At 40.6% G+C, this 24,639-nt stretch overlaps 1 protein-coding gene across 1 annotated transcript in view; it reads left to right on the forward strand.

The window, feature by feature from the left end:
- RASGRF1 (Ras protein specific guanine nucleotide releasing factor 1) overlaps positions 1-24,639 on the forward strand; it is a 215,955-nt gene that overhangs the window by 47,696 nt on the left and 143,620 nt on the right. Inside the window, exon 2 of the mRNA XM_036737004.1 lies at positions 22,086-22,192. Coding sequence (XP_036592899.1) covers positions 22,086-22,192 — 107 coding nt within the window. The remainder of the gene's footprint in view (positions 1-22,085; positions 22,193-24,639) is intronic.

Below are 24,639 nucleotides of genomic sequence, written 5' to 3' on the forward strand. Positions count from 1 at the left end.
CTACCCCCCTGTTCCCACGCAGGCTTAGGTACTGTGACTGTGCTTGGTACCTACCCTGGAGAAGAAGGCAACTCAACAGAAGGGGAAGTCTGTGATGACAATGACAATGACACAGATATACCCTAGGCTAAATAACTGTGAAATCAAACAGATACTCCACCCCTTTAGGAGAATGTCTGAGTGCCCCAGTTACTACAGTTGAAATACATACTAACAGGGCCTCATAATAAGACAACTCCTCTGAATAGATGCCAAAGACAACGCTACTCCAGATAGGCTCGAGTATCTTATTGGAATGAATGGGGAAGAACAAGATAAGGGACTAACATCTCTGCAAGACACGTGAGTGACCCACAGGAATTCCTCTTTAGCTTTGCCAAGGCCACATGCAAAAGGGATAGATGGGGTAGAATTAGAGGACCGAGGAAGGGCAGAATTCCTTCCTTATTTCTTCAGTCATCTGCTAATTGCTTTATGGAACTCACAGTTGGCATCTGCCTTGTTTCTTTAGAAATTTTTAGTCAGGGTCACATATGAGGATGATGATGATGATGAAGCATTTGTCCCCCTTTCATCCTTTTCTAATTTATCCCCAATTACAAGAGGTAATTAGGTGGCACAGTGGATGAATTGCTGGAATCAAGACCTGAGTGCAAATCCAGTCTCAGACACTTACTAGCTGTGTTACCCTGGGCAAGTCACTTACCCCTGTTTGCCTCAGCTCCTTCATCTATAAAATGGAGAAAATAAATAGCACCTATCTCCCAGGGTTGTTGCAAGGATCAAATGAGATAAGACTTGTATAGCACTCTGAAAACCTTAAAGTGCTATACAAATGTAAACTATTATAATTATTATCATTATCATGATCATTATTATTACCACACAGGCTTATCCTGCCTGACTAAGCTTGTTGATTTCAGAAAGGGATGCACTAGCATTAAGGCAGAGGTTATATTGAACTAAAAAGCAGCTGCAGAGTATAAAGGCTGCTAACAAAGAGCAAGGGACTATTACAAATAGAACCTTTTTTCTCTTTTTTTTCCAATATATTGTTTAGGCAATGACAGCATCACCAAGAGGCCCAGACTTCTTTTTTTTCTTAAGTCATTTCACTGAGCAGAAAAATTACAATGGGATATTTTAAAGAGAAACAGATTTATATTTTAACTGTTCCACCCCCAAAAAATGCATTTGGCAAGCAATTTTTAAGTGAACTTCAACTTCAATATTTGTTAGGCACCTCAACATCCAAGACGCTTTGCTATGGCCCAGGAGCACAAAGACAAAAAGAAACAGACCCTGCCCTAAAAGCTCTTATTCCTCTATTAAAAGGCACTTGAATGGCTTTCCCAGTTCTCCTGAATCTTAGTGCCTTCCCTCTGAGATTACTCCTAGATTTACCCATTCTGTATCTTCCACAAAGCTCTTGGAATGTTGTTTCTCCCATCAGACTGGGCTCCTGGGCAGCTGGAGCTGTGTTTGTTTTGTTTTTTTTTTTTTACCTTTCTTTGTATCTCCAGCTCTAAGTGCCTGGCACATAGAAAGTGCTTAATAAATATTAGTTGACAAGCTGACTGACTTGGAATGCTCCAAGAGAGAATTTGTTAAGTGTCAAACAAAAAGTTCAACATTAAATTATCCTTGGGGGGGGTTTTATATCCATTAACAGACCTGGAAAGGAATGCCATCCAACCTAACCCCCTCACCTTATCAATGATGAAATTAGAGCCCTAAAAAGCTAAATGATTTGCTAAGATCACAGTGACTCAAGGGACAGAGCTGAGATTTGGTCCCAGTTCTTCCAAATTCAAGTCCAGTCCTCTTTCCATCACACTAGTACTTTTGTTCATTTCTCTTTATATCAGGCCCATTTTGCATTTGCATCTCTCTTCCAGATCATTGTTCCTGGCACTTCCAGTTTCATCTAACTTCTCAAACCATTTTGCACATGTCAGCCTGTGTCAAGAAACAACTCGGTATAGTGTGGGACTTCTTAGCTTTGTGTCATGGAACCTTTTGGTGTCTGGTGAAGTCTAGAGACCCCTCCTCAGGAAAAAAAAAAGTTTTAAATAATTGAAGGAAATGTTAAATTTCAGTTAAAGATTAATGAAACTAAAGATTGAATTTTTCCCCATCCAAGTTCACAGACCTCATGAAATCTATCCATGATCCCAAAAGGTTAAGAATCCCTTTTCTACTCCCATCTCTTGAGTCTAGGTGTTTTCTCTGGCTGTCTCACATGCCTAAAGTACTCTTCTTTCTCATCTCTGCTTCTTGACTTTCCTGGCTTCCTTCAAGTCCCAACCAAAACCCACCTTCTGTACAAAGCCTTCCCAAATCCCTCTTAATTCTACTGCTTTCCCTATGGTATTTCCCCTTTATCCTGTATGTAGCTTGTTTGTACCTATTTGTGGGCTGTCATCTCCCCGTTAAGGTGATGCTATCTTTTGACTTTCTTTGTGTCCCCAATGTTTAGCACAGTGCCTGGCACGTAGGAGTGGTGCTAAATAAATGTTTATTGACTGATTGAACCTTACGAACAGATTAACCATGGATGTCGTTGGTTTAAAAATATTGAACTGATTTCAGGAATTATTATTTCTTACAGAGCTTCAACCAGGAATTATGATGATATTAGCAAAGGAAGCATGCAAATAATGGCTTATGTTACATTATGCAGTCCTTTACTTATATCTTTAGAGTATCACAACAAGTTTGTGACATAAGTAGCCTAAATATTCCCATGTTACAGATGAGAAAACTGAGGCTCAGAAAGGTGAAATAAACAGCAGAGACAGACATCAAATCTAGGTCTTCTGACCCCAATTAATAATAATAATAATAATAATAACATGTATATAGTGCTTTAAGGCTTACAAAGTACTTTACAAATATCTCGTTGCTTCTCATAACAACCTGGGAAGGAAGTATTATTATTTCTATTTTACAAATGAGGAAACTGAGGCAGGTAGGCTTAGTGGCTAACACAGGGTCATACTAATGTCAAAGGCTAAATTTCAACTGAGGTCTTCCTGACTTCTAAATTGAACATTCTGTCCACTATGCCACATCTGCTTTCTCACGTCACCTCTCAGCAGATCTGAAAACCTTACTTAGTAATCTCAGTAAGCTCTCCCTTCTTCAGAGCTTGCTAAGATTTTCATTAAAGAAGACACCAAATTCATATAACAATCGTTTCTTACTCTACTCAACGACATCTTTTTTCCTGAGACTTGGTCTCTTTATCTTTCCTAGGCTGGAAGTTCAGTGACCATTGGTAACGTTGACCCCACTATTGGTCAGTAGGGAAGCTTTGACCTCCTCTGTTTCTGATCTGGGTTGGTTTGTCCTTCCTTGGGCTACCTTCATGAAGATTCCCTGCTTCTAAGGACTCAACCTGTTGGTTTTGGACCACATGCAGACAACTGACCCACTTCAGCCCTATTGTAGCTCAGAACTCCCAAATTCAAGTGATTCTACTCTTGTCATTAGCAGTTTGATTTATAGTATCAAAATAACAACTTGCATTTGAATATCTTTTGAGATTACAAAGTGATATGTGTATATGTATATATGTATAGATACAGAGAGAGATAAAGATAAGGATTTTTACATATATATAAAACTGTGGCTACACTGGCTGCCACTCCCTGAGAGCCATGTTTGTCACATTTCACCCCTTCCCCAAGGTTCTCCAGTACCTTTAAAAGGTGTTAAATAGTATCTAGTTTTGCCATTGGTTCATCTTCACTGATTGTGTTCCCCTAAATTTAGAGGTTCCCAGTTCCATTTAACCACTTAACAATCCCATTAGCTTTTACAAAGGAATATTTAAAGATATAGCAAGAACCAATACAAACAATCCCCCTCCAATACCTGGGAGACATAATCCCTACTACATCCCTTCAGTCTCTGGGGAAAAGAAGGAGACTAGGTTCTCAGTTAACTCTGTTCTTATAAAGGATAGTCCCACCAAGTTCCTAGTCCAAGGCCCCTGCCAGGATAGTTTCCCAGGAGCCTAGTTTCTCAGGGCTTCCATAATGAGCTGGCAGCAACATCTGCTCTGAAATCCTTGCTACAAGGTCCTCATTGGCTCAAGGTCCCAGATCCAGAGCTTACACTCCCTGAACCTAGAACTGAAAAGGACAAATGAAATACACCAAAATCCCAAACCCATGGGACCATGAGGCCTAAAGTCATGGGAGGAAAGGAAAGGTGGACCTCCTACTCACATCCAGTTTATTGCATGGTGCCCATACTTTGAGTGAACAAATTTCTACCCCCAGATGCTTCTGGAAAAGAGACATAACTCGTAGCTACTCAGCCAATGGAGTTAGGCTGCTCTCATCCATGTAGAGAAACACAGAATATCTTCTCCTAGAAAAAGGTTCCTGTCATCTCCTACGTGAGTGCCTCTATTTTAGGTGATCTGGACAGGAACAAACTCCAGATTAGATAGATAGATAGATAGATAGATAGATAGATAGATAGATAGATAGATAGATAGACAGACAGACAGACAGATAGACAGATAGATATAGACTAGATGTAGATATACGTATATGTGTGTATATGTTAGCCATTATTATTCTTGACAAAGATAGATAAGATAAGATTAGATTTATACAGCATTTATTATGTGCCAGGTACTATGCTAAGCACTTTACAATTATTTCATTTGATCCTCACAACAACCCTGATAGGTAGGTGTTATTATTATCCCCATTTTTGCAGTTGAGGAAACTGAGGCAGAGTTACATGACTTGCCCAGGGTGACACAGCTGGGAAGTATCTGAGGTTGGATTTGAACTCAGGTCTTCCTGACTCCAGACCCAGCATTCTATCCACTGTACTATCCAACTGCCTCAGACATTGAGCTGCCCAGAGGAACCGGTCCAAGAATCTCTGCTGAGTGATCTGCCCAGCAGAAACACTGAACCCAGTGGGAGAAGCATGAGTATGCCACAGAAAATGAAAAGGGCATTGGTTACAGCAATGCCAGAGGTGAAGTGCCTTGTGTATTTTCTACATCTACCTTCTCTACTAGTGTATGCTTATTTGTGTACTCACTTCCCACTGATACTCTATGTAATTGTGGGAGAGTGCACCCCAGGTTTATGGGCAGAATATTTTATTACTATTATCCTTATAATGTCATCTTACTAAATGCCTTTGCTTTGAGCTACTTGCATCTATTGGCTGACAGTTAAAGATAAGCACACTGGAATAGCCTGGTAAGCTATGGTTTTCAGAGTATAGACTCACAGAGCATGTTGAATGTGAAGTAGCTATCAATTGGGAATCTCAACATAGAAGTACAAATTGGGACAAGTTGTCCTTGGGGACGGATGCTATGCATTACTCTGAATATGTTGGTTTGTCTAATCAAATCCAAATTCCTTGAGGACAGAGACTGTTTTAGTTTTGTCTATTGGTATAATGACTGGCATATAGTAGGTGCTTTATAAATTCTTATTGATTGACAAAACTACAGACCTTTAGGGAATCCTATTGAAAAGAGTCTTGGAATCCATATGCACACCAAGAATATAACATTGATTTTTAATTCCAAGAAAATAAGCAACCGGAATTCATTGGTGGAACTTTGAAAGAGAAAGACAGAGAGAGAGAAACAGAGAGAGACAGAGACAGAGAGAGACAGAGAGACAGAGACAGAGACGGAGAGATACAGAGAGAGAGAGACAGAGACAGACAGACAGAGAGAAAGAAACAGGCTTTGAAATGTTTTTTGCCTTAAAAAGAGGTCCTCACACTCAAAGACTGGGAAACACTGAATTATTACTTCCATTCCAAGAAGACTTAATTAAAGCCCCTCTATGGCTTGGTGCAGAGCTTCATGAGAATTTTGCACTGTGAAAGTCTTTCTCTAGCAGCCAGCTTCCTGGTGATGAACATACCTGAACTAATGAGGGTGCTTCACTGACATTCTAATGCTAGGCCTGTGGTCTATACCAATAGTGTCAAACTCAAAGAAATAGGAGCCACCAAACCGTGCAAAGGATCCCAACCCACCACATCATGACTTAGGAAATTGCACATGTTTATACATTTCTTTTTTGTTAATACATCAACACATTAAAATCAGATAGGAACTCATTTTCATCTGGCTTGGGCCTCACTCTGGAGTGTTGTGGATCACGTATTTGACACCTCTGCTCTAATCTTTTCCAGCTTGGTAGGACTTTCCCGAGCTAACATTCTTTGGGCACAGCTCTGGGATATCTCAGTACCCTCATTAGGCATCAAAGAAGGACTTGGGTAGAGGACATGCCACTATTTATCTCAGGGTTATGGACCAGACCTGTGATTTCATCAACATAGAAAACAGAGATGAAGAAATTCCCTCCACCAATGCAGGTTATCTTCTCTGCTACTTATAATCCTAGAGCTACCTAAATCACTTAAAATTTAAGTGACTTACCCAGGATCAAGCATCTAGTATGTGTTAGAGCCTGAACCCAGATCTTCCTAGCTCTAAGGCCAGCTCTCCACCCATTATGCCATCCTGCCTCTCATATTTCTCTCAAAATCACTAAAATGCATGTTGTGACTAAGACTTTGGAGAACAGGGTGCTATTGGCATTTGCTATCTGCATTTTAGCTAATCCTAAGCAGTCATTTAAAGATATTCTTCTTTTCATCCCTTCCTGGAGCCATTTCTCCATCCCTTCCCCTACTCCCTGACACACTCCTACATGGCTTTACTTGCTTTGGCACATCTCTCTTTTCTCCTGGCCCTTTAACAGATGAGGAATGGTTTCTGTTGCCCCCATTACATCTGCCAAATTCTCCAACTCCCCCTCCTGTGTTCCTTTGGCTAGAAGAGTTTCTATGGTTTCCACCCCAGAATGGGAAGATGTTAGAGCTGGGAAGGACCTCAGCCATCAACTAGGCCAAACCCCACATTTCCAAATTCAGACATTGTCAACCAAAGAGATAAAAGAACTAGCCCAAAGTTATATAGTTTATGATCAGAGTTGGGATTATAACCTGAATCCTAGACCTGTGTTCATTCCAATCAATATTGCTGCCTCTCTCCAAATAAATCATATATCTCATTCTGAACAAAGTCCAACCCAAATATGTCAAGCTAAAATTCAGTCTACAATCTGACTCCCAATCTACTTTTCAAACTTCACTTGTCCCACTATTATTCTCATCATACTCTACACTCTAGACATCCAGGACTACCACACCCTGATGTTTCCTACCTCTTCAATAAGGTATTTTCACAAAGAATCACTTCTTTTGTACTCTGATGAATCTTTGATATCATAAATGTGAGTATTCCCTCTAGTGGCAGAGGTCACACTTCATACATGCCAGCCAAGGCAATGAGGGCCTTCTTCTAACTCTCTTGACATGATATAATACTTCAGTTTCCTTAATTGTCAAATGAGTGAGTGGAAGTGAGAGTCATCTCTAGGGTCCCTTTGAACAATCGCTGATCCTATAATCAGAGCCCCTGGTGTGTTAGCCCTTTCTAAACAAGCTGACCAATGCTGAGGCTAAAATCATAAGGTGTTGGAAATGACTACCCAAAAAAGACTGACAGCGACAAGACTAGAGGTCATTTTAAAGGTTCAGGTGTAATTCAGCACCCCGCTAGTCCTGAAGTAGCAATCCCATTATTCTGCCTGGCTGGCCTCAACCTCTTCTTTCTTCCATGGGAGGTATGCTACAGACTCGATCAATATCAACCACTCATGACAATACTCAGGACTCTGTCCCACTGCTAAGGTAGCCGGGTCCTCATGGTTGACCACCCCTCTCATATCCTAAATCCTCTTTGAGCTGGAGAAAAGATTCCTATTCAGGAAATAGATTGGGCTAGATACCCTCAGAGGTCTCCCTTTCCAACTCTGAGAATCTAGGATTCTGGGAAGTGGAGAAATGCCTTTAAACATTCAGGGTAGTTATGGTGATGAAGTAATTTCTTATTCCTTTCACACCATTCCACAATATTTTCCTCTTTCTCCCCACCCTTTCCTGCCTTGATTCCCCATCCATGGTTGTGATGAAGCCAGTTAATTTGCCTGTTCTGTTATAAAGGATATGGTTAATTTAAACTCTGTATCTAAAGCAATTTCTAAAGAAGCCAGTTGCTAAGTGGTTGCTAGGGCAAGCTGGCAGGGGCTATTCATTCATTCAATCCTATATAGATTAAGGGAAACAGAGGAGGGAGAAAGTTGTTTATTTCACTTCTAGAGAGATGAAGTAAGATTTTATAGAGGGCAAGCCACATATGGCTGGGAGGACCCTAGACCAAGAATTTGTAATGCTGCCCTATACCAGCTGGATTGAGGTGGTGTTTGTGAGACTGCCTCAGAAGAGTCAGATTAGAAGTGGAACAGGGCAAACCCAGAACATAGGTATAGGAAATGTGAAATCAATGATGGGAGAGGGGGAGGGAGAAGGGAGAGAGGCAGCAAAGAGATTTTGCTGGCTCAAAAAAGAAGAAGGCCTCCTTTCTCATGATTAAGTTGGGTAACCAGTAAAAATGACTACATTCCTTTCGGAACTATCAGAGTCAAGCTATCAGAAGGCTCTTGACCACAAAGTAAAAAGGATGACTCTACAAGGAATTACAGGATCATTGAATGTAAGACCTGAAACCAAAAAAATACCAAAGCTGTTTGCCCAAGGTCCTATGGTCACCAAAGAACAGAACCAAGATTCAAACCCAACTTCCTAATTCCGAATCCCATGCTCTTTCTACTATATCCAATTAAAAAGACACATTACAGGGTCTTCATTAAAAGGTCACATTTTTGTTCAAAGGCATGATATAGGAAAATACAGTAACTTGCTAATCTTCCCATGGGCTCAAACTGCCAAGAATAACCTTTTGAAAAACATCTGGTGAAGGTATACCTAAATATCAGAGAAAGTGCCTAAAACTAATTAACCCCAATTAATTCATTAATTAACACATATATGCACTTATCATATAATATTCCATATAATAATTATGTAGCATATCCAGGGATATGCTGATAAACATTTAACACCCATCTCTCTGGATTAAAAAAATTGCATTCAGGTCACATTTTTAAGTTTAATCTGAATTACTAGCATTTTTTCCATCACTTTCTTAAGTCTAGACACTCCATGACAACAAAATCAGACCTCGAGTTGTAACATTTGCTCATTTCCAAGGTGTAGATACTCACACCAAAAATTTAACAGTCAGCCAGCTGTTCTGGCTCCAGCACAGAGATCCAATCTTTGACTATTACCCAGCAACTGGTAGGGTTTTCCGCATAAAAAAGGTAATAATAACTAGCATTTCCATAGTGATTTAAGATTTAAAAAGTACTATAGAACTTGCACATTATCTTTGCAAAGATAATTAGTTTTATTGAATTTAATCTAATAGACAATAATTTTTCTTGCTCTTTCAAAATGCTAAAGACCTCCCGTCTTAATTTTACCCAAAAACCTATTTACTGGTTAACATTATGACCCTGAAGAGTTCCATCCATAGTTCATAAAATACAAATAGTATACAAAATGCAAATTATATAAATATATAACTATTATTAAGTGTCTACTAGGCACTGTGCTAAGCACTTATAAATATCATCTCATTTGATCCTCACAACAATCCTGGAAGGTAGGTGCTAATATCATCCCCATTTTATAGTTGAGGAAACTGAGGCAAAGAGTAAGTGATTTGCTCAGAGTCATGTAGCCAGTCATTATCTGAGGTCATATTTGAACTTGGGTCTTCCTGACCTCAGGTTTGGTGTTCTACTTGGTAGTTCTACTGCACCACCTAGCTGTCTCTAAGACAAAAGAATTGGGAGGGGGAAAAAGACATTTTATTTCCTTTATATCAAACTGAATTTTTGTAGTCATAGGAAAATCTATCTAGAAACAATATAAGGTGATTATCTGATGGTGTGCTGGTGGTGGTGGTTGAGTCATTCCAGTCGTGTCCAACTCTCCTTGACCCCCATTGTGGTTTTCTTGGCAAAGATACTGGAGTGGTTTGCCATCTCCTTCTCCAGCTCATTTTACAGATGAGGAAATTGAGGCAAACAGAGTTAAGTTACTTGCCCAGGGTCACATAGCTAGGTGGTACAGTATCTGAGTGAATAGAACATTAGAGTTGGAATCAGAAATACCCAAGTTCAACTGTCCCCACAAATACGAGTCATGTAAACCTGCACAAATCACTTTAAATTTTCTAAGCCTCTGTTTCATCATCTGTAAAATTATACAGAGGTAATAATATCACCTACATCCCAGGATTGTTGTGAGTATTAAATGAACCGATGAATGTAAAACATTTTGCCAATTATAAGGGGAAACATAAATGTAGGCTGTTATTCTTACTGGTGGCACTACTCAGTTATAGAGAGTTCTAGGAAACACATTCCACTATGATGCATCTAAAAGAAAATAGTCTATGTCTTTTTTATTTTCTTTTTGCAATCAGCCTCTTATCAGGGTGAAAACCCAAGCCCTTTATGCCCATAGAGGTCTAGAGGGAGAGAAATCATAGAGGCTTCCTCTCCTTCTTCCCATCAGTCCTTACCCTCAAGCTTGATGTACCGTTGTGACCTCAGAGGGCTGCTTGCCAAATATTGCTATCTTGCTGAGTCATGTCTCTGTAACTGAACCACCTCCTCCTCCTCTCTGTGTCTCTTCAAAGGAATTTTTTTCTCCCTCTGCTAAATCTGTTCTATATCTTTCTTTTGAATCCCATTTGTTAATGAGCAATCTGGGCTCCACACACGCGCGCACACACAGACACACACACACACACACACACACACTTTCTCCCTCACTCTTGCTCTCTCATGCTCTCTCTCACTCTCTTTCTCCTCTCCCCCCATACCAGTTAGTACCCATTCCCTTTCCTCTTTTTCCTTCCTTTCCTCTTGGATTTTACCCTCATTTCTAATTGTCCCCGGGGCAGCTAGGCGGAGTGGATAGAGTACCAGACCTGGAATCAGGAAATCCAACCTAGACCCTTACTAGCTATGTGACCCTGGACAAGTCACTTCACCCTGTTTGCCTCAGTTCCCTCATCTATAAAATGAGCTGGAGAAGGAAATGCAAACCACTCCAGTTTCTTTGCCAAGAAACCCCCAAATGGGTTCATGAAGGGTCAGGTGTGACTAAAACGACTGAACAACAAGAACTAGTTGTCATTATTGGTGTAATTATGGCTAATTGCCCTTGGGAGAAAAAATACAGTTATGGGTCTGGAGTCCTCAAATAATATCTCTGGCACCTACTAGCCTTATGACCTTGAAGAAGTCATTTCATTTCCTTTGGGGTGAATTTCTTCAACCGCAAAAGGAGGGGGGCTGGACTAGATGGCCTCAGAGGCTCCTTTCTAACTCCAGAACTTTGGTCCTACAAAGTGAATGGGAGTTCTTGAAAAGAGGTAGAGAGCAACTCTGCTTGAAGGTTTAGGCAGCCTTGCATGGGTGAGGTAGAAGCACCTAGGCTGGGGAACCTGCAGCCTCAAGGCTACACGTGACCTTCTAGGTCCTCAAGTGTGACCCTTTGACTGAATCCAAACTTTATAGAACAAATTCCTTTAATAGAAGGATTTGTTCTATAAAACTTATATCAGTCAAAAGGAATTTGTGATTTGAAGTTTGGATTCAGTCAAAGGGCCACACTTGAGGACCTAGAAGGCCACATGTGGCCTCAAGGCTGCAGGTTCCCCATCCCAGAAAGGCAAAGGTGAGCCGAGGTTTTAAATTTATGCTACTGGTTCTCATAGCTGGAAGAATATAACCAACTTCATGTAGATGCCACTGGGTCTTATCTTATGTTTCATTTAAATACACCTATAACCAAAAGAGACAGAGAGACTGAAAACAGAGACAGAGAGACAGACACAAAGACAAAAACTGAGAAAGATAAAGAACAAAAAAGAGAGTGGAAGAGAGAATAAGAAAAGGAAGAGAAAGGAGTAAGAAGAAAGAAGAGAGAGAAAGAGAAAGAAGAAGAAAGCAGAGAGAGGCCATTTGGGAGGGGAGGAAAGAGAAGAAAGAGGAGAGACAGAGAGGGAAGAGAGAGGAGAAAGGGAGGAGAGCAGAAAGAAGACAGAGGGCACTTCATGAAGAAAGGAAAGGTACAGAACATTCAGTGACTTTCCCAAGGGCCACAGAGTGGATCAAGTGGCGTTTAGTCTAATTTTCAGTCCATAACTACATCCAATCATCTTGTGCTCCCAAAGCTTTGGAGTTAGTGGGAGCTGGAGAGTGCTTCTCCCATCGTCAGATCTCCTGAGTATTATTGTTCAACAGCTGATGGCTTCAAATCAGAACAGATTTGTTCCACCACTTGAAAGTTGGCTTCCTCTCCAATCGGGTGGGTGAAATGATGTATGTAATTCTCAGGGAACTTAGGGTCTTTTTGTTTTTCAGGACAGAAACATTCAGTGTCTTTTGGAGCTGGTAAAAATACATTTTTCCTGTAACAGAACTGTGTTCTCCTCATTGTTTCTGGGGCTTGCCTATGACCTAGGTCTGGATGAACTATTAATAAATAGAAATACCATTTGTAGAGTAAGAAAGGAGTAGGGAGGAGGAAGTCATAGGGTAGTAGAAAGGAAAGTAGCCTGGATATCAGGAAATCCAAGTTATGGTTTTAGCTATACTTTGTGACCATAGGCAGTTCTCAACTATGAAAACAAGAATGCTGGATTGGATAACATCTTCGTTTAGTCCAGACTTATGATTTCTTTGGTATTGAGAACTTTCAGCAAAGGTATTCCTCCCAATGGAAACAAATATCTACTCTGTAATTTATAGAGTTGCTTGGGGCATAGAGAGGGTAAAATATCTATCCCCAGTCACACAATGTATGATATTGACTTAAAATAATTCATTTCATTATCTCTATAAACTATCAGAGGTGAGACTGAACCCAGCTCTTCCTGATACCAAGATCAGTTCTCTATTCACTATGCCACCCTGACTCACATATTAGATAACTCTTAAAGTTCTTTTAGCTTTAAGATTTCTTAGTTCAGATTCCTCTGATCATATTTTTGCCAGAGCTATTTTAAGAGTCCAAATTGGAAAATCACATGAAAAGCCAATTTGGGCCAAATTTAAAGATCATAGATTTAGAACTAGGGAGGAACTTAAAGATCGATTTGTCTAACCCCTTTGTTTTACAAACGAGGAAAGTAAGTCCTAGACTAGAGGTTAAAAGACTTACCTAGATTCACATACCATGACAGAGTCAGGGTTCAAAGCCAGTGTGCCAAATTTAGTGCTCTTTATGCTGCAACATGCTGCCCCTCTAAAGTGGGGAGTGTCAAAGCATCACCATCCTTAAGTCTGAACATGCTTAGAACTTGCAGGGATCATTCATAGGATCACAGAACTAAAAACAGAAGGTACCTCAAAAAGTCATCTAGTCTGACTATGTCATTCTGTAGATGAGGTTAACAGGGTACATAGAATAGGCCAGGGGCTAAGAAAGGAACATATAAGACCAGGGTCCGAGTATAGGTTGGGTTGCTCTATCTGCTTTAGAGAAGAATCTTGATTTGGAGATGGGAGAAAGGAGCACAGAGAAATCATAGGCATGGTAGAAAGAACATAGAATTTAGGGTTAGAAGATCTGGGTTCCGAGTCTCAGGCCTTCTGCTCACTACCAATATAACTTTGGGTAATTCATTTCCTCTCTCTGGGCCTCTATTATCTCCTCTGGAAAATGTGGAGATCAGATTTGTTGTTGTTCAGTCATGTCTGACTCTTCATGACCCCATTGACCGTAGCATACCAAGCCCTTCTATCGTCCACTCTTTCTCAAAGTCTGTCCAAGTTCATGTTCATTGTTTCTATCACACTATCTATCCCATCCTCTGCCATCATGTTATCCTTTTGCCTTCTATTTTCCCAACATCATAGTCTTTTCCAACGAGTCCTGTCTTCTCATTATGGGGTCAAAGTATTTAAGCTTAAGCTTCAATATTTGACCTTCCAGTGAATATCTTGAAGTAACTTCTTTAAGTGTTGACTGATTTGATCTCATTGTTCAGGGGACTCTCAAAAGGCTTCTCCGCACCATAATTCAAAAACATCGATTCCACATTGCTTAGCCTTCCTTATAATCCAACTCTCACAGCCATAAATTGCTACTGGAAAAACCATAGCCTTCACTATGTTTTGTTGGCAAGGTGATGTCTCTGTTTTCTTTTAGTGTGCTGTCCAGATTTTCCACAGCTTTCCTTCCAAGGAACAAGTCTCTTTTAATTTCATGGCTACAATCACAGTCTGCAATGATCTTTGAGCCCAAGTATATAAAATCTGACATTGCTTCCATTTTTCCTCCCTCTATTTGCCAGGAAGTGATAGGACCAGTTGCCAAGATGTTAGTTTTTTTATGTTAAGCTTCAACCCAGCTCCTCTCCTCTTTCACCCTCAACAAGAGGCTTCTTAATTCCTCTTCACTTTCTGCCATCAGAGTGGTATCATCTGCATATCTGAGGTTGTTGATATTTATCCTGGCAACCTTAATTTCAGCTTCTGATTCATCCAGACTGGCATTTTGCATGATGTACTTTACATATAAATTAAATAAATAAGATGACAAGTTACAGCCTTGTCTTATTCCTTTTCCAATCTCAAACCAATCAGTTGTTCCATATTTGATTCTAACCGTTGCTTCTTGGCCTGTATACAGCTTCCTCAGGAGACAAGTAAGATGATCTCTTACTCTCCTCTCTTTGAGGACTTGCCACACTTTGTTGTGATCCACACAGTCAAAGGCTTTGATGTAGTCAGTGAAGAAGGAGATTTTTTTCTGAAACTCCTTTGCTTTCTCCATAGTCCAGTGAATGTTGCAATTTGGTCTCTAGCTCCTCTGCCTCTTTGAAAATCAGTCTGTTTTTCTGGTAATTCTCAATTCATATATTCCTGAAGTCTGACTTGCAGAAACTTAAGCATAACCCTACTGGCAGGTGAAATGAGCAAAATTGTTCAGTAATTTGAACATTCCTTGGCATTGCCCTCCTTTAGGATTAGAATATAAACTGATCTATTTCAATCCATATCTCTAAGACTCCTTCCAGCTCTAAATCCTAAGAGTAAGTAGGTCTAAGAAGTATAGCCCCAATAGAAGAAGGAAATAGGGTTCTGAGTTGACAGGAAAAAGGAGCACATCTCTGGGCAAATTGAAGAAGCAATTATACCTAGCTTAGAATGCCCAGGGGTAAGGCTATATGAAGATTGGAGGAAACGAAATACAACTGAAGGGGCATCCAAATTGCAGAATCTTACAAACTTACTTCTCTGGTATTTGTAATAGGCTCCTAAAAGGAGAATTTGGAGATGCATGTATTTATTGACTTTACCACTTCTCCCTACCCTTGCCATTTTCTTTTCTCTGTTCCTCAGTCTTCTATGAGGGCAATGGGGTAGGAGTTGGGTTCATGCCAAAGATGCTGCATAACGGAATTACTCAGGAGATGGAAAATATTGACATTTTCCTCCCTATTCCCAAAGATCATGCAGAGGGTAAGGTTTTTTCCCCCAACACTGTAGTTTTGGGAAGCCTTATTTCCAAATGATGAATCAGAATCATTTTTAACAACCATGATCTTTTACTTTAGGGAAGATGAGGATTTGGGAAGTGGGGAAGGTTGAGAAGGGGAATGCCATGTAATTGCTTTGTCTGGACTACATGGAATTCCCTTCCTCCATCACTTTGTTCTACTTGATGAGGGACCGATTCCTAGAGAAAGTAGGGTAGAGTGTGTGTTTTATGATGCAGAATGAAAGTGTTTCATCAAATAGAAGATGGCCTTTCTCCAAAGAGAGAACACACGGGAGAAAAAGTCATGAAGCCATAAAAACATCTGATCAGAAAGGGCCTTAGACATCATCTAGTCTAATTGTCTCATTTTGACCATGAGAACAAGGAGGATCATATTCAAGATCATATGACTAAGAAGTGGCAGGGAGAGCAGAATAAATTGAAATAATAATAGCAATAACTAGTATTTACATAACAATTTAAGGTTTGCAAAGTTATTCATAAATACTATCTCATTTGATAATCAAAACAACCCTGGGAAATAGGTGCTATTATTATGCCCATTTTACAAAGGAGGAAACTGAGGCAAGTAGGTTGAGTGACTCTCCAAGTGTCAGTTAGTGTCTGAGGTTAAATTTGAACTCTGATCTTCCTAACTCCAAGTCCAGTACTCTATCCAATATACCATATGTTTTGCTAGACACTGGAGGCAACCTGGCATTTTCCCAGTGACTTATGGAAGAATCAGTACTTTTTATACACTGTAGGGAGGGGGTGACTGTTTCCCTGGAAACTCTGACTAGTGGCCTGGCCTCAAGGGAATGTACCCAGCCTGCATCAGAGAGTTCATCCAAGTTGATCCGAAATGAAATTTTGGTCTACATGGGGGCATAGTAGCTAACCATAGCCCAATCACACAAGCAGCGCCCAATCACACACCAGCAGCCATTCTATTACCTTCAGGCATTTCAAAGATGAGGACAAGCAGAAATTAGCCTGACACCTGCAAACTGTTGGAGTTTGCAAAGACAGGTATTTTTTATGTTGCTTCTTTTCCCAGCAGAGGAGCTAATAGTCAACTGTGAATGTTCCCATTGCTTCCCTATTAGTTCAGTTATTCTGTGTTGTATTTGACATTTCATTACACAGCCCCAGTTATCTGTTTCCTAGGAAACAATCGAAAGACACACGAACAGTAGAAAAACAACCTGAACTCACACACTGGCTTCCACTGTGACTGACAATTAACATGAATACAGTAAATGTCAACAGGAGCTAAATATAGTTTATACATAGGGTCTTGGGCTGCTGTTTATTGGTGCCTGGGTGCTGAGCCATCATGATACAGGGAAAAATGTCTCTGGGCCTTACAATGCAGCCCCAAGCCAAAGCTTCAGTTGCATTCTTATAAGAATGTACTCTGCTTGATCAGAAGCTCCTTGAGGGCAGGAACTAGTGTGTTATCTGAACTTTACATCTCACCTAGCACCTTGCCCACTGCTCTGCACACAGGCATTTCATACATGCTTATTAAGTAAGTGACAAAATGGGGGGGGGTGGAAAGCCACCAACTGGACAAGTTTGTAGAGCTCAATCAGACACCTGCCTCTTGTTTTCCTCTCTCACTCAGCTACACCCATCTCAAGCCCCCTGCCTTCATTCACCAAGAAGAGAAGAAAATTGCACAATTGATCCATCACTGATTTATAATTAAAGCCTCATTCAAATCCATAATGAGCCAAAGAATCCCAGGATATCAGACCTGGGAGGGACCTTACAAACAAACTGCTCATTTTATAGGTTAAAAAAACTGAAGTCCAGAGAGAATGATTCCAATTCCATAAGAATTTATTAAATGCTTTACTATGTGTAAAGCACTGGGCTGGTCACTGGGGATACAAAGGCAAAACAAAAAAAATAATTCCTGCTTACATCATGGGTGGAGGAAGGAAGAGATGAAATACTTATAAATATTGGTCCACAAAAGATAGTTTGATGGAGAAAAACAAACAAATAAACATGAATATCGAGGGGAGATCAGGTTTCCTCATAGAAGAGGGTATCCGAGTTGAGTCTTACAGAGAAGAGATGAAATGAGAAGGATTCTCGGTATCCAAGACAGCCTGTCCAATGGCAAAAACATTGGAGATGGAATAAGTTCAGGGAGCAGCAAGCAAGCCTGTAGATGCTGCAAGTTGGGTAATTTGGCTGGAATGTAGATGGCATGAAAGGAAGCAACTGGGGGCAGCTAGGTGGCGCAGTGAGTAAAGCACCGGCCCTGGAGTCAGGAGGACCTGAGTTCAAATACAGCCTCAGACACTTGACACATGTACTAGCTATGTGACCTTGGGCAAGTCACTTAACCCCAATTGCCCTGCCAAAAAAAAAGGAACCAATTGGTAATAGCCCTGGGCGTACTGGAGCCAGATTGTGAAGAGTGTTGAAAGCCAGGCTAAAGAGCTTGTATTTTGTCCTAGATGCAAAGGAGAGTCATTGAAGAGTATTGAGCAGGAGTGTGACATGGTTAGACCTGTTCTTTAAGAAAATCTTTTAGCAGCTATGTGGAGAATAGATCTAATAGGGAAGAGACCAGAAGTAGGAAGAACAATCAGAAGTCTATTACAAAAATTTATGCAAAAAGTGATGAAGTACTGAACTATGGTGGGGGCTAGGTTAATTTAACTCAATTCAATAAACATTTCTTAAATGCCAATGATGTGCCAGGCATTGTGCTAAGTGCAGTGGAAAGGAAAGAGATGCAAATGGCATTGTAGAGGTAGAATTGACAAGGCTTGGCAATTGCCCAAGGTCACACGTACAGTTAGTTTGTAGGATTTGAGGGGAGAGGAGGAAGGAGGTGAGGGAAGTCCAACCCTGTGATCACATCTGATGTGGTGAACTCCCAGTGTGGAAGTTTCCTCTACCAATGTAGATTGGCAACACCTTTGTAACTAACGCATTGTCTTAAAGACTTGCCTGGGACACTGAGAGGTTAAGTGACTTACCTAGTCACACAACTAGTATGTATTGGAGAAGGACTTGAACCCAGGTCTTCTTGACTTCAAAATGAGACCACTATTCACTATACTAGGCCAAGATACTTCCCTCCCTAAATTCATAGGAATATAGATTTCAAGCTGGAAAGATCAGAATCCAAATCTCCCAACTCCCAATGCTCCACTACTCCACACTGTTTCTACGGACATTAAACATCCCGGTAATTAAAAGCAGCAAGTTACATATGAAACATTCTCCTTTTTACATAGTATACACATAAAAGGAAGACATTAACTGCTAATAATTGCGAATTCTGAAGCTCTGTTCTAGCTACAGGCATAGTATAATTAAAGGGGGGGAAAGCACTGAGCTAGAAATGAAGTCTCAGGTTCTAGTCCAATGTACCTTAATTTCCATAATAATGTTTGCTGCTCCCTACTTTACAGGGAAGAGGTAACATTAGGGGAAATGCTTCAAACTCTTTTTAAGTTCATGGTGATATAATGAAACCTCAGTTAATTTGCGCTCAACTAACAGGAACCCATTGCTAACTGGAATTTTTGGTCTGCACCAGAATTTTAGTAGAATATTAAAAATAGTAACAACTAACATTTACAAAGCATACTGAAAAGCTCTCATTTGAGGTAGGTAGTATAGATATTATCATTCCCATCTTATAGATGAGGAAACTGAGTCTGAGAGAGGTTAAGTGACTTGTCCATGGTCACAAAGCCAGGAAGTGCAGGATTTGAATCCAGGTTTTCCTGACTCCAGGTCCAGCACTCTTAACTACTACGCCATTCTGCCTCGAGGCAAAAGATAAGAAATCGAGTTTATCCCAAAAAAATAGTTTAGAAAAACACTCAGGGTAAGGCGAGATATTTCCCCAAATCTCTTCCACCTTCTACAGCATTTGAAAGCTTCCAAGTAATGTAGATATCTATCTCACTTGGTCTTATTTTAACCCTTATATTTTCATCCATTTCCAAGTATTACAACTTCAGCCATAAGCATACTATGAACAGGATTTAAAGGAGCTGATTGCAGACGATTAGGATTAGACATAGGGCCCATTGATCATTTACCCCTAAATCTCAGGGATGGCACCACTGGGTTGACCCAAGAGTCAAAAAACTGGGCAACTGAAAAGTAGTCGCCACCATTTGAGCGAATAGTGACAGAGTAACCCAGAGGGCTGGAGAGGCAACGTAAATGAGTGGAAGGAACACTTGCCAGCTTTAGATATGCAGTCCCTAATTTACCACTAATTCACTGACCTTGAACAAGTCACTATTCCAGGTAGAGACAATAATTACAAGAGTACTGGGGGTAGGACAGGGAGTGATGATACATCAGGCAATTTTAGCATAATAGCAGTAAAAAGCACAATGGCCTGGGAGCTACTCTTCAGTATTGCCACAGACTAAATGTAGGCGTCTAATCTCTCTGGCCCTCTCTTTTCTTATCTATATATCCGGGGAGCAGGGAAGGGAGCTGGACAAATTATTTTAAATGCCTCTTCCAATGTCAACACTCTATTAGCGCACATCAGTATTGTCTTTTTTTCCAATCCAATCCAACAAGCATTTATTAAATGCCCAGTATGGACAAGGTACTGGCTTTATGGAGACAAAATGAAGAACAGCCCATTTCCTTCTCCAGCCCATTTTACAGATGAGGAAACTGAGGCAAACAGGGTTAAGTGATTTGTAAGTGTCTGAGGCCAGATTTGAACTCGTGAAGTCTTCCTGACTCCAGGCCCACTTTATCCACTGCACCACCTAGCTACCCTGTTTTGTGTTTACATATACATGTTTTTATATGTATATGTGGGTACTTGCATGAAAATTTGAGGAGGAAAGAGAGAGCATTAAGGATCGAGGAAGGAAAGAAACAGGCATTTATTAAATGTGTACTTTGTGCAAGCCACCGTGTTAAGTTCTTTACGAATATTATCTCATTTCATTCACACAACTATCCTGAGAGGTAGTTGCTATCATAATCTGCCTTTTACAATCAAAGAAATTGAGGCAGACAGAGAATAAGTGACTTGCCCAGGGACAGTTAGTAAGTGTCTGAGTTCACATTTAAACTCAGATCTTCCTGACTGTTAGCCCAATGTTCTATCTACTTCATCTCCTAGCCATAAACCACTAAGAACATCAGAGGTGGCACATAAGTTGAGCCTTGAGTGGTGTCTGAGATCACATTTGAACTCAGATCTTGCTGACTGTGGGCCCAACGTTCTACCTACTTCATCTCCTAGCCATAAACCCCTAAAGAGACCATAGATGGCACGTAAGTTGACCCTTGAAGGAAATTAGAGATTCTAACAGGTGTAGATGAGGAGGGAATCTATCCCAATCCAATCAACATTTTAAAGTGCCTACTATGTGCCAGTCACTGTACTAAATGCTCGGGATACAGTTAAAAATAAAGATAATTCCTGCCCTCAAGGAGCTTATAATCTACAGGGGGATACAACACATAAAAGGAGACAGGAAGGCATTGGGGGTGGGGGGGAATGGAGGTACCTGGGGCAGGGGCATCTTGTTCCATGGAGCTGAAACCAGGCAGAGCAGCAGATGAAAACTGGAGTGAACTGAGAGTCCAGCTTCTGCCCTCTATAAAGGAAGGCTCTGGGGGAGCCTGGTACACCTCCCTCCAAACAGAGGGGAAAGGAAGCTGAGGGAGGTGCTGTCAATTAAGGCTTGAGTTAGCAGCATGGTGGTGGGTTTAGAAGTGATGAGCTTATCCTGGGACAGCTATCTTGTTCCTTGAGGTTGAAACAAATCAGAGCAGCAGAAGCAAAATGAAGTGCCTGACAAGCAAGCAGAGTGCCTTCCAGACTTGCAGAATGCGATTGTGACATTGCCACCTGTGCAAAAGCATGGAGGTGGTAGATAAATGCCAAGCTTGGTGAATGATATATAAGCCAATATGGCAGGAAAGTAGAGTTTACAAAGGTTGTATGGAGCCAGACTGTGGAGAGCTTTAAATGCCAGGTTGAGGAGTATGTGTTCTATCTTAGAGGCAAGAGAACTCCTGAGGTGGAGGAGTAATGGACCTTCTATTCCTCTGCAAAGTGTCTAGCATGGCAAGGCAAGGGAATGAACAAACACTCTCTGATGAAGATACAGACAATAAGGAGAAGCTAGTTTATAATTAACTCAAATTTCCAAAATGGAATCCTCCCCACTATAGCTCCCTCCTTTGTTTCTACCATTATACTCCTTTTGAAACATTTGACAGCATTCCCAACCTGCTTGTTTGCAATTTGTTGGTAAGTGTGGCTTTGTGGGTTCTGTTTCCCTCTCACAATGTGTCCTAAGCATCAGTTTCATTACATTTTACAAAACAAGTCCCAAGCAAGAGTTTTAAACTAATAAATAAAACAGAATTCAGATGATCATACACAATGGATGGGGGCTTAGCTAATGTGGCAGCGAGCTCTTTAGAAATAGCTAAATTGATAGATAAATAGAAATGCTACTCATGAGGGTAACCAGGTAATCATAAGATGTTTTTTTATTTCATTTTAACAGCATTATTTCACGGTTAACTTCAACCATGAGAATCAGAAAACCCTAGAGTTGAGAACAGAAGATGCTAAAGACTGTGATGAATGGGTAGCTGCGATCACTCATGCAAGGTAAGCCAATGAATAAAGAATACTTCTTTCTATCCAGTGATACCAAACTGATTTCTTGTCTTTCTTGTGCTATTCAGAGAAGGAATATGGTATAGTGGGTAGAAGGTATGCTCGTGGTCAGAAAGACCTAGGTTCAAGCCCTGCCTCTGACCACCTACTTGTGTAAAACCACAAATTACAACCTCTTCGTGCTTTAGGTAACTATTTAAGACTCAAAGTTAAAGAGGAGTTCTATATCAGATGGAAGAAGTTTCCATATTGAGAGTTCCTCAGAATAATAAAATTAAGTATCTGGACCCACATACCCCCCCCCAAAGAAATGAGTTGTTCAGTGGAGGTCACCTTGCCTATGAGTTTGAGATCTCTAAGCCATGGGGAGAAGTAAAGTGAGATTGGCTGCCTCATTAGGATGGTGTCAAGGAAGATCCTTGGACTGGAATTTCAGAAGACTTGGGTCATAGTCCCAGATCTTCCATTAACAAACTGTATTTGCTCCTCTGGGTCTCTGTTTATTCATCTATAAACAAAGGAGTTGGCCTAGATAACCACCAAAATGGCTTCCAGTTCTACTATGTCATGATTCTAGGTAGACTATGGTAGGTTCTAGGTGATTCTAGGTAGAGATGTTGACCACTTAGAACATGGAAATGACAGGGGGATCCTAGGGCCTACAAACCATCTGTGCCCCAGTGAAGACGCATTGCATTCTTTTAGGCACAGTAAACAATTCTGCCGACAGTTATTCCAAGAGGTTTTGAAATGACTCTGACCATTTTTAATATATTCCATTCTAGAATATTAGGTGAACTAAAGCATTCCTTTTTTTGTACTCTAGAACTTCCTCTTAGTCTCCAGCATGCACTTGGGCTCCATAATTTTAGAGCCAGCACTGTCATCAGGGGTAGATAAGGAAGGTATCTACTTTGAGATTTCACTGTACCATCTCTGGCTTGAATTATCCCAAGAGAGATCCCTACTTGACTTGGGAAGTAGGGTTGTCTGTGTTCAAACCATGTGTACTTATAAGTAAAATTTAAAATATCCTCTGCTGCATCCTTCCCTCTCTTCCCATCCCAATCCCACTCCTCATAGTTGATACAGTGGATAGAGGACTGAACTTGAAATCAGGAAGATCTAAATTCAAAACTTAATAAAGGTACTTATAGGACTTAGTAGCTATGTGCCACTGGGCAAGTCGGTTAGCCTTCCGGTTCTGCACAGTAAAATGGGAATTATTAATAGCACCTACCTCACAGGATAGCTGCAAGAATTAAGTAAGAGAGTATATGTAAAGTACCTTGTGAACCTTAAAGCATTATATAAATGCTAGCTATAAGCACCATCATTATTACTGTCACTATTCAGAAGAGGACACCAGGGGTACACTTTGTGGGTACTGCTCCTCCTCCTAGACAAGTATACTAGAACCAGTAGGAGAGAAGGCTTGGGGGTGGTAAAATGATGCTAACCAAGGACTATATGTACAAAGAAATACGGCATCCTTTTGAACCTCTCTCTTCCATTCCAGTTTTTGATTTTTTGGGGTTTTTTTTGGAGGGGAGAAGGGAAGGCAATTGGGGTTAAGCGACTTGCCCAAGGTCACACAGCTAGTAAGTGTGTCAAGCGTCTGAGGCTGGATTTTAACTCAGCTCCTCCTGTCTCTAGTGCCTGTGCTCTGCTCACTGTGTCACCCAGCTGCCCCCATTCCAGTTTTTTGAGGGAGTTCTCTCTGGCCACTTTCTCCCTCCTCCTCATCCTTTGCTGTCTCTGAAGGAAATTTCCAATGCATTCTGACTTCCTTGGATTTCCTAATGTCAGTGATTTTCTGTGTATTTTATGTAAATGAGCCTTAAATATGTGAACTAGAGTGATAAGAAGGATATACCCAGAGACAATTGCATGACAGATGAAGTGAGAGAGCTAGTTGGTCGGTCAATAAACATTATTAAGCACCTACTACATACCTATCCTTATGCTAAGCTCTGAGAATATGAAGAAAGGCCAAAAACAGTTCCTGCTCTCAAAGAGCTCACAGTCTAATGAGGGGGGGCGGGGAATAACATAAAACAATTGCGTATAAACAAGATACATCCAATATAAACTGAAATAATCAACAGAGTAAAGACACTAGAATTAAGAGGGATTAAGAAAGGCTTCTCATTAAAAGGAATCATGAAAGTGTTCAGATTCCTTAAGAGTCTGGCCAGTATGGTAGATCTTTAATGAACCTTGTTTTTCTTTGTCTGAAAAAAAGACTTCTCATGGAAGGAGGGATTTTAGCTGGGATTTGAAGAAAGCCAAGGAAGTAAAGAGGAAGAGACAAGAAGAAAGAGTATTCCAAGCATGGGGGACAGCAAGAGAAATGTACAGTCTAGAGATAAAGAGTCTTGTTTGAGGAACAGCAAGGAGGTTAGTGTCATTGGAAGGCAGAGGTGTGAGAAGACTAG

Source organism: Trichosurus vulpecula, chromosome 8, assembly GCF_011100635.1.
Source record: "Trichosurus vulpecula isolate mTriVul1 chromosome 8, mTriVul1.pri, whole genome shotgun sequence".
Taxonomy (NCBI): domain Eukaryota; kingdom Metazoa; phylum Chordata; class Mammalia; order Diprotodontia; family Phalangeridae; genus Trichosurus; species Trichosurus vulpecula.